At 51.6% G+C, this 13,814-nt stretch overlaps 1 protein-coding gene across 3 annotated transcripts in view; it reads left to right on the plus strand.

Annotated features, from left to right (window-relative positions):
• Positions 1–13,814, plus strand: part of ATP8B2 (ATPase phospholipid transporting 8B2) — a 2,597,648-nt gene that overhangs the window by 2,082,073 nt on the left and 501,761 nt on the right. For all 3 annotated transcript variants that reach the window (XM_069651926.1, XM_069651943.1, XM_069651936.1), the window contains one exon: positions 5,557–5,721. In XM_069651926.1, the coding sequence (XP_069508027.1) occupies positions 5,557–5,721 (165 nt within the window). The remainder of the gene's footprint in view (positions 1–5,556; positions 5,722–13,814) is intronic.

A 13,814-nucleotide genomic window follows, 5' to 3' on the forward strand; every position in this document is an offset into this window, starting at 1 on the left:
GGTCATCAAGAATATGCAATACACCCGACAGATACTTTAAGAGGGGGGACATGGTGGTGACCCTCCTGGCACATAGGGTGAGAGGCTGTAGGGTGGAAAGGAGGGTGGGGGCAATCTGGGACAGAGGGGTGCAGGTCCAGAGTTTGGGGGGGGGAGTGGGCTGCTTCGCTAAGTTCTACAAAGACCTAAATGCCAGATCGATGGAGCAATCTGTGGAGGACATGTAGCAGTAGTATTTGTCCGAGTGAAACCTCCCCAAGCTTACAGGGTTGGAAAGGGATGCCTTGGAGGGGGAGGTGACTGGGGAGGAGGTGCTGGGAGCTATCGAGCAATATCAATCCCTGTTGATGGTGCCTTTGGCCAAGTTGTTTAACCTAATAGGGGGACGGGACACAATACCACCGTCTTTTCTCCAGGCTTTGATAGTGATCATACCAAAACCAGGGAATTACCCACCGACTGTGCTTTGTATAGGCCTATCTCCTTCCTTGACGTGGGCACCAAGATTTTCACTAGAGTCATGGCGACGCATCTGGAGACATACCTCCTCCGACTGATTCACCTGAACCAGGTGGGCTTCGTGTTAAATAGGCAGGGAGCGGACAGCATGCGAAAGACTCCACGTCATGAGCTCGCAGGTGTTACGGGAGAAGGGGGGCGCTTCTACTTTCCCTAGACGCTGAGAAGGCGTTCGACAGGGTGAGCTGGGCCTTTATGGGGGAGGTTTTTGCATCTCTAGGAATGGGTCCAAAGTGGACAGGCTGTATATGGGCCCTGTACTCTGAGCCCGATGCTAAGGTTGTGGTGAACGGGCTTGAATCAGGGTTCTTCCCTCTACGCCATGGAACGTGCCAGGGATGCCCTCTATCCCCATTGATATGAGTTGGTGATGGAGCCCTGGGCAGTGTCAATTGGAGACAATGAGGAGATTAGGGGCATTGAGGTGGGCGGGACACACTGTAAGATGAGCCTCTTTGCGGACGAGGCCTTACTCTGTCACCAACCCTTCACACTCATGTGCTGGAAAGTCTAGAGTACTATGGGAAGTTGTTGGGCTTTAAAGTAAACCTGGGGGAATTGGTGGTGTCTGCAATTGGGGGATTGTCGGATGAGGAGAGGAACTGTGGCCGGGATCCCACTTAAGGTGCAGGAGGAGACGTTCCGCCATCTGGGGACCCATGTGACCTGACATCTCTTCCCCAGTAACTTCCTCCCGCTCTGGGCGGCTGTGAAACGAAACATGGAGAGATGGGTGGGGCTGTCTTGGATGGCGTGGCTGAACTAAAAATAAAGATGGTGGTTCTCCCCAAATTCTTGTTTCACATATTGCCGATATCCATACCCGTGTCTTTCCTAGCCGAAGTGAAGTGAACCATGCTGCGGTTCCTCTGGCGGGAAAGAAGCTTAGGATAGCCTATTAGACATTAATTGGGCCAAAGGAAGAGGGGGACTGGATTCCCAGACCTGGCAACATACTACAAAGCGACTCAGTCGCAAGTCTTGGTAGACCACTTTAAACCGGGTTTGGGGAAACAATGGGTGGCAATGGATAACGAGGTACTGGCCCGGTTACATTGGACGAGTGGTTATGGGTTCCCAGGACCTTCATCCCAAAAAGAGTCCTGCACCATCCGGTCCTGGAGGTTTTGTGGTCTCTCTGGAAAGAGGGAGGAGATAACAGGTGGTTTACAACGTGGCCATCACCTTTAAGTTGCATCTGGGCACCTCCACTTCGGGATGGGATTGAGGAACCACTTGCACTTCAGTCGTGGTATGAGGCGGGACTCAGCAGGGCAGGACAATTGTGGGTAGGGAAGGCTTTTATATCTCTGGGGGGATTGAAGGAAGCCCTGGGTCTACGCAAGCTATCGCCCTTTCGTTTTTTGCAATTTAAGTGGGCCCTGTTCGAGGAGAGGTGGGAGAAAACCTCAGGAGGGAACTGATACATTATGACAGATTCATGATTACGCAGACGGGGTCCAGAGGGCTGATAGCTGAATTATACAAATTGCTTCTCTTGGCAGTCCCGAGGGAACCCCCCCTCTTCGAGAGCCACATGGGGAAAGGACCTGGGCAGAGATATCGAAGACATGTTGTGGGTTCAAATGTGCAGGCAGGCTTATCGCTCCACTGCATGCCTTCAGTATAGGCATCAGGTCCTTAAACTGTTGCATAGGTGGCACTATCCCCCAGTGATGATAGCCCAGATGAGAGATGGATATGACCTGCACTGCTGGAAATGTCATTGTGAAAGGGGAGAATACATATGTGGTGGGGCTGTTCCAAGGTACGGACGTACTGGAGGGAGGTCTTGTCTTGGATCAAGAGGGTTGATGGGATTCAGAGGGACCTCTCCCCATGGCTCATTCACTTTGGTGTGACCACGGAGGAGGAACCTGAAACGGAACAGGATCATATGTTTCAAATTATGTTGGTTGCAGCGAGATGCAGTCTGGCCCAATTGTGGAAGAACCTGTGAATGCCGTCGGAGAAGGAATGGGTCGCCAAGATTCATGCCATATACGATATGGAATATTTAACTCACCTTTTGGCTGAATCTAGTGCTTGGCTCCTGTTCTTTGAGAAATATGGGCGGTAGAACTGGTGAGGCTGAGGAGGGGGCGGTTGCAGAAAAGGTCGAATCCTTTACGGGGAAGTGGCGTTGCTGGACTGGGGACCTCTGGTGGGGATCGGGGGAGAGATTCACTCACCCTCGGTTCAGGCGTACCCAGGAGGAGAACTCAGACTTGGATAAGAGGTATCATTAAGTGCCCAATTTGTTTTGTTGGAGATAAGATTGAGAATCCACGGCATGGGGGTGGAGGGGCAGGGTGGTTTTAATGTTGGCACTACTAGGGAATGTATTGATAATGTTCTGTGTTGTTATAACTAAAATGCCAATACAATTTGATCTTAAAAAAAAAAGTATATGGGGAATTGAGGGAAGGACCTGCCTCCCAGAACTCTCTAAAACAAAACAGGGGGATATACAGGGGAGAATATTGTGACTATTCACCCTTCCCAGAAGCACAAGATAGATACTCTCACCTGTGGTTTTGGCAAAAAATGTTCCAGTGACCTGGAACAGCCTTGTAAGTGAATGGCTCTTTTACACAGGTTCTGTTTTCAGGGTCTGGTTACCAGGGATTTGCTCCCTAAACCAACTATGATCTGAACAACACAGGAGAAGAAGAAATGATCTTCTTGGGATATCCTTCAATCCAGGAGTGAAAGATCCCATGGCGAAGATTTCAGGAAGATGAGAGACAACAAACAGACGGCTCCCAGCAGTAGGGTGAGAAAAATATGGAAGCAGACTCTCACAGGATGGAGACCACAGCTGTTGGCACCCTTGGATGTCCCAAACCAATGATTTGGCAAAGTGATGAACTCTCATCACCCATATGGACTCTTGCATCAGCCGACAGTCAAGCGAAAGATCCTGGATGTAAATGGCAGGTTGCGACTATAAAATGGCACAGAAATCATGTTACCATAGAGGAGGGCTTGATCCAGCAGATGTGGGTAGTCAATTGGAGTCTTCAAGAAATCCGGACTTCACTTCTAGCTGCAAAAAAAAAAAACACAATGTGCAAACCACTGTACCTAGCCAATAGAGTTGGGTGGGTTAAAAACTGCAACATCGACAAGAATCCTGGTAAAACGCTCTTTCAGCAGGTCGGCAAACCTGCTACCTCCCAAGTTACAGGAACCAGCAAACAAGGCAAAGATTTGGGGGCAGGGCTGAATCTAAACACTCCTGTGAATGGGGCTTGGCCCCAAAACAGCCGGCCAATTACAGAAAGGGGCCGGGGCTGATGGTGAGATGACAACCATGCCACTGGTTACTGGGACTACAACTCAGCTAAAGCCTCCCCCTTAGGAAATGAGGGCTAGTTCAGGGACCCATACAAGCCTTAACCAGTTAGGATCAATATGAAGGCTGCCATGGTGGGCTCAAAAGAGCCCACGTGGTCAAAGGCCATTTAGAGCCTACCTCATGGTCAATTGGACAAAGGGAAGTCCTAGAAAACAAAATGGCTGGGAGCAGGATTGAATAAACCCACTGGCACCCCAATGCCTTGGTGACGCCAACATTAAAGCATAGCTACCACCAGCCTATTTCCTAAAGGCAATTTATAGTGAAACGATCACACTAAGACAGACATAGGTTGGCTGTGGGGGCACCGCAAGGTCTGGCCGCCTTGTGGGTGACCCAGTAGCATATAACCTATATAAGATATTAAGGGATGTAATGGCATGAGGACTTCAGGAGAAGTCCTTGGCCACCAAAAAGAGAGCAGGAAACCAAAGAAAATATTGGGGGATTTGATTGGGGTGGAGACCCCAAAAAGTACCCTTGGAATCCCCAAATGATGAATTTAACACCACCTTTAGACACCTTTCTTCACTTTACTCCCGGGCCTTCTTGTCATTTTCCCCTGACCTTCATCACCCTTGATGTTCCAACTTCTTCTCTTCTACTATCCCCTCCTCACTGCTTTCCTGTTCTCTCTGGGTATTACCCCCAACTTCCGGTCTACTTTTTACAGCTCCTTCTCCTCCTCTTGATTCCTCCCAACTTCGTGATTACCTTCACTAACATTTGCCACCCCTCTCTCACTCCCCGCTTGCTGCTCCATCTCTCCTCCCTGCTCTTCTTGTTCCTGATCCGCTCTCCAGCCTGCTCCGCGTTCTGCTCCTCAGTCTCCAATCATCCACAAATTAACTCTTGGCTCCCGGAGCAGCAAACTTGTCAAAACCCCTGCATCTTTTATAATGGCCCCACTTCTCCTCTTGAGCCAACTTTCCACAATGGTTGATTTTTACTAGGCACTGAGCTTCACCTTTGGGAGTATCCTCCGCTTAGTGGGTTCATGTGAGCAGGTTTAGCATTAAAAAATGTGGTGTTTCTGGTTCTGATATGTAATGATTCTACTTGCGTGTTGCAAGACCAGTCCGCCATGTTGGATTTTGATTCCATATGAGTCTTGTGCTTTTGCAGTCTGTTTGGGATGCTGCAGAGAGGCAGTGGTTCATCACTGCCCCAGTGACCGTTCATTTGTGGAGCATTTGCTCAGGACAAGATTTGGACAGTGGTACTACGTTGTGTTATTGATTGGACTTAACAAACATGAACTGTCTTTTTTCCTTGGTTCTGGGTTCATGCAGCCTGCTCTTAAAGGCCCAGTACTTTGAGTGTGTTCCATGTGACTGGCACCAAGAGTTGGAAACAATGTGGGAGTGACTAAAGGAACATCCCCATACTTCCCCGATTCATCATAGGCTAGCTTGTGGAGGCTCCCCGAGCCCTTAACCACCACAGTAACTGTCCACGTTTTTAGGCCAGGGACTTTCTCACTTAGATCTATGATTACACAAGCAAGACAGCATTGCTTACTGTGTGGACAGCTTTCCTCGTGCACGTTTCTATACTGCTGTGTTTATGCATGTAGGTACTTTGTGCAAAATATATTTTGGGGGTTGTCATTTTTTCTGGCGTGTGCTGCTTTTATTTTGTAGCTTTCCACTAAAGATCAATATTTTCTCCCACAGGAATATGCAGGAGAGGGCTTGCGCACACTGGTTTTGGCCTACCGTGACCTGGAGGACGCTTACTACGAGGAGTGGGCTGAACGCCTCCTGCAAGCTAGCACCTCTCTGGATGGTCGGGAGGACCGACTCGCTGCTGTCTATGAGGAGATTGAACATGACATGATGGTACCAAGCTAGCATTCTTTTGATTACAGTAATATTTGGTCTGGGTATGTGAGTTTGTGTCAATGCATTTCTTAAGTAAACTACGTGTGTGTCTTGGTGTTAAGTCAGAAAATCCTTTTGACTCATCTTGGTATCCACTTAGACTTTGTGCTGGCTTTTCCACTTTTTCTAGCTTATTTTTTTCAACAGTAAAGATTTTTCCAAAGATTCACTGAACACTGTAATTTGTTTTTTAAATGTGCTTCTTCATAGCCTATGTGCATGGCAAGGGCCCTCAAAACATGACTAATAGTGTTTCTTGATGAGTTTTCCTCACTCAGGTAGCTGCTCTTGTTAGCCTGGTGGCAGCTCTTTATTTTTTACAAGCCTGTGCTGTGCTGTAGTCATTTTACTGCAATGGTAGCCATTTACTTCCTGAGCAGGGGCAAAATGGCTGATTGTTTTTGTAAGCCCCTTTTGTGTGTTTTCAACAGTGAGAACCGCCATAATTCAGCATTTGAGCTTAGAGGCGCTTCCCCGGCTCAATGGATGCTCATTTGGAGAAAGGTGACACCTATCTTTTTGCTTTGTTTCTAATCCTGATCTAACTTTTCGAGGGGATTGGGTCCTCCGACGTATTCCATATCTATGACAGGTAATGTCCACAGCTGTGCTGCTTCAGAAAATCTTTGGCCTCTGCGTCCTATGTCGATGACCTCCTCCGACAGCCGATGTCACCCAATGTGATAAGTAGGACGCACAACGCCCATAGCCTCAGTACCGTTTTTTCCGCGAACGTGTTCGCTTCGTGAATCTCGGTGCGCCTCGACTCGTTGGAGTTTGCTGTTTTCAATTCTCGGTTCGTTGAACCTGTCCGGTTTGTTGTGAAGACCTGTTCGTGTAGATGTCTACTTCGTCTTCAACCCCGCGTCCGGGCTTCAAGAAATGCGGGGACTGTGGGTCCAAGATGTCGGTCACGGACTCGCACAACGCCTGCCTCTGGTGCCTCGGCGAGGCCCACGATATGGACGACTGTGTCGACTGCCAGTCGCTCACGGCAAAGGCCTTGCGGGAACGCAAGAAGAAGCTGTCGGTAGGCCGGGTGTCTAAGCCCCGGAAGTTGAGGTCTGCAGGGCTTTCGACGGATGACTCGAGGGACGACTCTCCGCGTCATCGTCGGAAGTCCAGTGGGTCTCCTTCCAGGAGTCGGTCTTGCCACTCCTCCGCCTCTTCGAGGCATTCCCGGAAGTGCCGGCATCGGTCGCCTTCCCCGTCCTCTTCCGAGGACTCCGCCCGTCGGCGGGTCGCTTATCCCTCCATGCAAGCGACACCAGAGGAATGGGCTTCCTTCGGGAAGCAGATGCTAGCGATTCTTGAATCGCAGGGCACCAGTCCGTCCGCGCCTCCGAGTGGGGTCGGTCGGCACCGGTCGATAGACACCGCTCGTACGCCTTCGGGCTCGGGTGGTCGGCACGGGTCGCGGGAGTGGTCCCGCTCGGACAAGGGTAGCCGTTCTCGCCATGCCCATTCCAGGTCCCGGTCCTCGACGCGCTCGAGACAGCGTGATCCTGTGCCATCTTCGAAGAAGACGTCGACGATTTCTCTCGAGGCTCCACCTCCGAGGGGGTCGTCCACGCCGTCGGCGCCTAGGTCATTGAGAGACACGCTCAGAGCTCCGGCTTCGAGGCTTGTGTCGACGCCGCCGATGCTGGCAGCACTGCAGCCGACGTCGACGCCGATTCGTTCGACGTCGACGCCTTTTCTGCCAGCGCTGACTCGTTCAGCGCCCTCAATGCCTTTCGAGGCAGTGGTGTCGGAGGGGCCCCGTGGCACGGGGTTTGCCCCTAGAAAGGCTCTGGCTAAGGTCAGGCACTGCTTTGGTCCGCAGAGGTCTTCCTCTCCCCGCCTGGAGTACATTTCAGAGGGTGATGAAGGCTCTGATGACGGCTTGGTTCCGGTTCCAGATGAGCTTATCTCGGGCCATAGCCAGTTTGATGACCTGAGGCAGTCACTGCATGATGCCAGTGGACTGGACACCTCTCCGGAGGTGGAGTTTTGTAGGCCAGAGCCTGGCACTCATGCCGATTCTTCATATCGGCGCCTTATGTCTCGGGTCACCGAGTACTTGGGTTGGTCAGCTTCCCCAGGGGAGTTCGTTCAGGATGATCTCACGGACATCCTTGATCTCGGTCCCCCCACTGACCCGGTTTTTCCGCTTCATATGGCTCTGCAGAGAAGGGTGGCGGCGGCTTGGACTGCTCCGGAGAGTCTCCCGGCAGTGGGCAAGTCTTTGTCGCGAAAATACCGTCCAGCCAGTAGCGACCCCTGCTACTTGTCCAGGCACCCCACTCCGGAGAGTTTGGTGGTGCAGGCGGCTACGGCCCCGGCAAAGCAGGCGTCGTATCCTACCATCCCTCTGGATAGGGACGACAAACGTTTTGACGGCTGGGCGAAGAAAGTGTTTTCTTCAGGGGGTATGGCGCTTCAGACGGCCAACTCCATATGTGCCTTGTCTCGTTTCACACACACTCTGTGGAACTGTGTTGCATTAGCGGCTGAACATATTCCCGAAGGTGACGAACGGGATGGTTTCCTTGCTGTGGTTCAGGATGGCAAGGATGCCATGTGTGAGGCCGTTCAGTCGGGTTTGGACTTGGCAGATTGTGTCAGCCGGTCCATGGCGGCGAGCACCGTAATGCGCAGGTTTGCGTGGTTGCGGAAGTCTGGGTCCGCTCCTGATGTGCAGTCCCGGCTCCTCAACATGCCCTTTGACGGTGAACACCTTTTTGGCAGCAAGGCTGACGAGAGCCTTGAGAGGTTGCAGACCTCCAAAGCTGCAGCGAAGTCGTTGGGCTCTGCAGTTCGCCAACCTCCGCCTTTTCGTCCTAGGGGACAGCAATGGAGGGGGGTTCCTTTCGCTATTACTCGTCCTTCAGTAAAGCGAGGGGAGCGAGCAGTCAGAGGCCATCGTAAGAGTGCCAGAGGTGGAAACAAAGGTACTCGAGGTGCCAAGGCCGCTCGGGCAGTTGCCTCTTTGCCCTCAGGCAACGCCGCAGCCGCTACCATTCAGTCATGAGGCCAGGTCCCATGGTTCGCCGGTTGGGAGAAGGCTGGCGCAGCATCTTGTAGAGTGGCATGCCATTACTTCGGATGTGTGGGTTCTGGAGATCATAACCCACGGCTACTGTCTTCCTTTTCGGCAGAGGCCTCACGACAATCCACCAGGGAGCCTCTCTTTGAAGAGTCCGGATCCGCTCCTTGCGCAGGAAATTCAAGCCCTGCTGGAGAAAGGCGCCATAGAACTGGTGCCTGTAGCGGAGAGGAACAAGGGATGGTATTCCCCTTATTTTTTGATTTCGAAGAAAGACGGGAGATTGAGACCCATCATGGACTTGCGCGGTTTGAACAAACTCCTCAGGAAGAACAAGTTCAAGATGGTGACTCTTTCTCAAGTCCTCCAGGCCCTTCAACTTCAGGACTGGTTGGTGGCTCTCGACCTCAAGGACGCTTACTTCCATGTGCCGATCCATCCCAAGCACAAGAAGTACCTGAGGTTCGCGGTTGGCGACTTGCACTTTCAGTTTCGGGTCCTGCCGTTCGGATTGACCTCCGCCCCGAGGGTTTTCACCAAGCTCATGGTGGTGGTGGTGGTGGCAGCGCATCTCAGGAAAGGGGAGATTCACGTGTACCCCTACCTGGACGATTGGTTGATCAGGGGGAGCTCTCCCGAGCAAGTCCTGGATCATCTGTCCGTCACCTGCCACTCCCTTCACAGGCTGGGCTTCTCCCTCAATTTAAAGAAGTCCCATTTGACATCAACGCGGCGGCTCCAGTACATCGGAGCAGTGCTCGACACTTCCCTGGGGCAGTGTTTTCCTCCTCAGTTGAGGGCTTTTCACATTCAGCAGATGGTGAACAAGTTTCAATTTGCCCAGGATCTCCCAGCGTCCGAGTTCTTGAGACTGCTCGGCCTCATGGCATCCTGCATTCTTCTGGTGCCAGAGGCTTGTCTGCGGATGAGATCTTTGCAGTGGGCACTCAAGCTCCAGTGGTCTCAGTCCTCCGGCAGGCTGTCGAACCCTGTTCAGGTGCCGCCCTCGGTAGCCCGGGACCTTCTGTGGTGGGCTGTCAAAGGCAATCTGATGAAGGGGGCCCCATTTTGGCTGCCCTGGCCGGAGGTGACGATCGTGACGGACGCATCCCTCACGGGATGGGGAGCTCATGCCAACGAGTTGGCAGTCAGCGGTCGTTGGTCTCTGTCGGAGTCCAGACTCCATATCAATCTGTTGGAGCTGAGGGCCATCAGGCTAGCACTGAAGGCTTTTCTGCCGACGGTGCGTGGAAAGTGTGTCCTGATTCTAACGGACAACACGGTGGCCATGCACTACCTCAACAAAAAGGGGGGAGGCAGGGTCACTTCCGCTGTGCAGGGAGGCGATGCAGCTCGAGTTCTGGGCCATCCAGCAGGAAGTTTCGATCGCGGCTGTTCATCTTGCCGGAGACGACAACGAGATGGCGGACGCTCTGAGCAGGCAGAGCGCGATCTCTCATGAGTGGGAGCTGGCTCAGGAGATTCTCCTGGAGATCTTCGCCCTTTGGAGGACCCCTCAAGTGGATCTCTTCGCCTCCAGTGTCAACCGGAAGTGCGAAAGGTTTTGCTCACAGGAATTTCCTCCAAAAGGAGCCTTAGGAGACGCGTTCGTGGTGGAGTGGTCATTCCCACTGCTGTACGCGTTTCCTCCAGTCCCCGTCATCCCGCAAGTGCTACGGAGGTTAGGTTCCCGGATGATCCTCATTGCTCCGGCGTGGGCCCGGAGGACGTACCCGGACCTTCTTGATTTTGTCCATCTGCCCTCCACGTCGTCTTCCCTACCGAGACGATCTGCTCTCACGGGAGGGGGGGGGTCAGGTTCTCCATCCAGAGGTCAGATCCCTCAATCTTCACACTCGGCTTCTGAAAGGTTGAGGTATAAGGATTGGGACCTCCCTGAAGACGTGATGGAGGTGTTGCTCTCGGCCAGGCGGCGCGCAACAAAGTCTCTGTACCGTTGCCGTTGGAGAAAGTTCTGCGACTGATGCAGAGTTCAGAATGTGGATCCTTTTGAATGTGACATTCCCATGGTTCTGTCTTTTTTTGCTTTCTTTGGCCCACAGGGGCTTGCAAGTGGGGACCATTAAAGGTTACCTGGCGGCGCTGTCCATATTTAAACGCTCGTCTGAAGAGTGTTCCTATTTTAAGATTCCTTTTAATTTAGCAGTTTTTGAAAGGGCTCACTAATGTGTTCCCTCTGTCACCTTTTCTGGTGCCAGGTTGGGATTTTAACTTTGTTCTTAAGTTTCTTATGGGTGCTCCGTTTGAGCCTTGACATTCTTGCCTTTTGAGGCTGTTAACTCTGAAAACTGTGTTTTTGGTTGCGGTTACTTCCGCTCGCAGAGTGAGTGAGTTACAGGCACTTTCAGTTAAGCCACCCTTCACTGTGTTTCATAAGGACAGGGTTGTCCTTAGAGTTCGTCCTTCTTTTCTTCCGAAGGTGGTTTCGGAATTTCATTTGAGCCAGAAGGTTGTTCTTCCGGCGTTCTATCCTCCTCCGCATCCTGGTAAGGAAGAGGAGAGGCTCCATAGGCTTGATCCTAGGAGAGCATTGAGCTTTTATATTTCGCGCATGTCCCGGGTCAGAGTGGACAATCAACTTTTCATTGGTTACGCTGGAAAGCGTTTGGGACAAGCTGTGACGAAACACTTTGTCTCGTTGGATTATTTTAGCTATCTCCGAGTGTTACCGCTTGGCGGGTAAGGATCCTCCGGCTGGCTTGTGTGCCCATTCTACCAGGGGGGGGCTGCGTCTACTGCCCTGCAGAGGGTAGTTCCTATTCGTCACATCTGTGATGCAGCCACCTGGGCTTCAGTACATACTTTTGTACGTCACTACTCCCTCGATTCCATCAGAGGGCAAGATCTGGCCTTTGGCAAGGCAGTTATCTATTCCGCAATTTGATTGGGCATGCTAAATTTGTATTCTAAATTCTTTCCCACCTCCTTGCTTGGTACTGCTTTGGGAGTCTGTCATAGATATGGAATACGTCGGGGGACCCAATCCCCTCGAAGAACAAGTTAATTTCTTACCTGGTAACGTTCTTTCGATGGGGTGGTCCGACGACGTATTCCATATCGCTCCCTCCCTTCCCCGCTGCAGAATTTCTTTTGCGATTGCAGCTTGCGTTCCACAAGGCCTTGTGTGTCTGACTGGCAGAAAACTGGTGGCACACGTTCTGGGAAAAAACTATAACTGAGGCTATGGGCATCGTACGTCCTACTTATCACATCGGGTGACGTCGGCCATCGGAGGAGGTCCTCGGGGACGGCGCATCGACGTCATCGACGCAGGACGCAGACACCAAAGATTTTCCGAAGCAGCACAGCTGTGGACATTACCTGTCATAGATATTGAATACGTCGTCGGACCATCCCATCGAAAGAACGTTACCAGGTAAGAAAGTAACTTGTTCTTTGGAGGCAAGTAAAGCCTTCTGCATTATTTCCCTTGCGTTGCGCTAATTTTTATAGGGAAACTGATCAGTACATAAGCCTATCAATGCTGAGAGACTCTATCTTAATGGATTTCTTGTATTTTTAAACCTACATACATCTTACAGTGAAGTGTGGTTAGGATACTTTTGTTCTTTTATAACTTTTTATTATATAACTTGATGGTTACTAATGCAATATGTCCAGGATGGGCTGGTGGCAGCAGATACTTTTGTATCATGTTTTGAAGTTTTTTACTTGTGCACTTTTACAATTACCACAAATGGCTATTAAGAGTGGCTGGCACGTAAAAAAAGAAAAATGGCTGTGCCGCAAGATTTTCATCTGTCCTTTGGCCATTGTGACAATGAGGAGGAGGATGCCGATTGCAAAAGGTTGTTTATTTAAAAAGGAAATTAACTAGTGGACTTGTCTCATCTCTTTGAAACCCCTTTTTCCTTGGTGTTATGAAATATGGATAAACAGAGAGGACCCGTGGGTCAGTCCTCGTATGCCCAGTGTAGCTCTGTCGCTGTTCCCTCTTCCGCAGCACATCCGTTCTGAAAGAAGAAGAAAGAACTTCACTTAGTCCGTCTTTCCTGTTGAGCTTATAAAGGGGCTAGTGCGGCCTCAGCCAATCCGGGACCAGTGATTGAGAAAACCCATTTAAACCCATGCAGCGCCCGCCCCCTTTTCCCCAGCCCACGGCTTGCCATGAAGTTTCACTGTGTGGCCCCAACGTGAAGCACAGCACTCCGCATCCGAGAAAGGACGATACTCCGGGAGCATACGTTAAGCATACAGAGTTGTGTAGGGGCCTATTGCTCTGCGAGTGTCCGTGAAGTGGAATGGGTAGAGCTAGCCGCACTTCCTCATGAGTCCTCATCTCGGGCACAGTGGCGGAGTCCACGTGGTCCACAGGGTTCGGGCGGGCGTGTGCGGGTCGGTTCCCAACCGCTTTGGTGTCCGCCGCTCCCCCCAAAGTCCAGCACGTCAGGTCCTGATTCTCGCTGTTAGCAACCACTGGACGAGTCTCATGTAGGCGGTCCCGTGTTTCTCGGCAGTGCAGTCTTCTTTTCATCCGCTCCCCAACACTCACTCGGCAGCATAGGCTTCGGCTGGGCCGTGTCACTGGGCAGAGCTAGCTACCCTGCACCCGGCTGGGCCGTGTCACTGGGCAAAGCTGGCTTCTCTGCATCCGCCCCCTTACAGCCATATTGTTCTTAGGCCTTCTTCCTTCCCTCTCTGGTTCAGAATTGCCAAATATGGAATATCCTTTCCCACGGACAGCTTCTTTTCTGGGCAAAGAGGCGGTCTGTGTGGGCAGAAGTGGAAACCATGACTGTCTGGTCCCAGTTGCTGGGCAGATTGTGTGGCCAGTGGCTATCCATGATTGGCAAACCAGAGCCAGTTTGAGTGGTGCAGATCCTTAACATTGGTGGACATGTGCATGCTTCCAGTCCAGATTTTGGATAAAAGGCAGACTCCTGCAGCCTTTTTGATAGATCTTCATTGGAGTCAAGACCTCTTTGAAGTAGTGCAGTTCACTGGTGATCCGAGGATGCCTGTTGCAGCTGGCCAGCATTGC

This window comes from Ambystoma mexicanum, chromosome 1p (genome assembly GCF_040938575.1).
Source record: "Ambystoma mexicanum isolate Mex_15411 chromosome 1p, UKY_AmexF1_1, whole genome shotgun sequence".
NCBI classification, from domain to species: Eukaryota; Metazoa; Chordata; class Amphibia; order Caudata; family Ambystomatidae; genus Ambystoma; species Ambystoma mexicanum.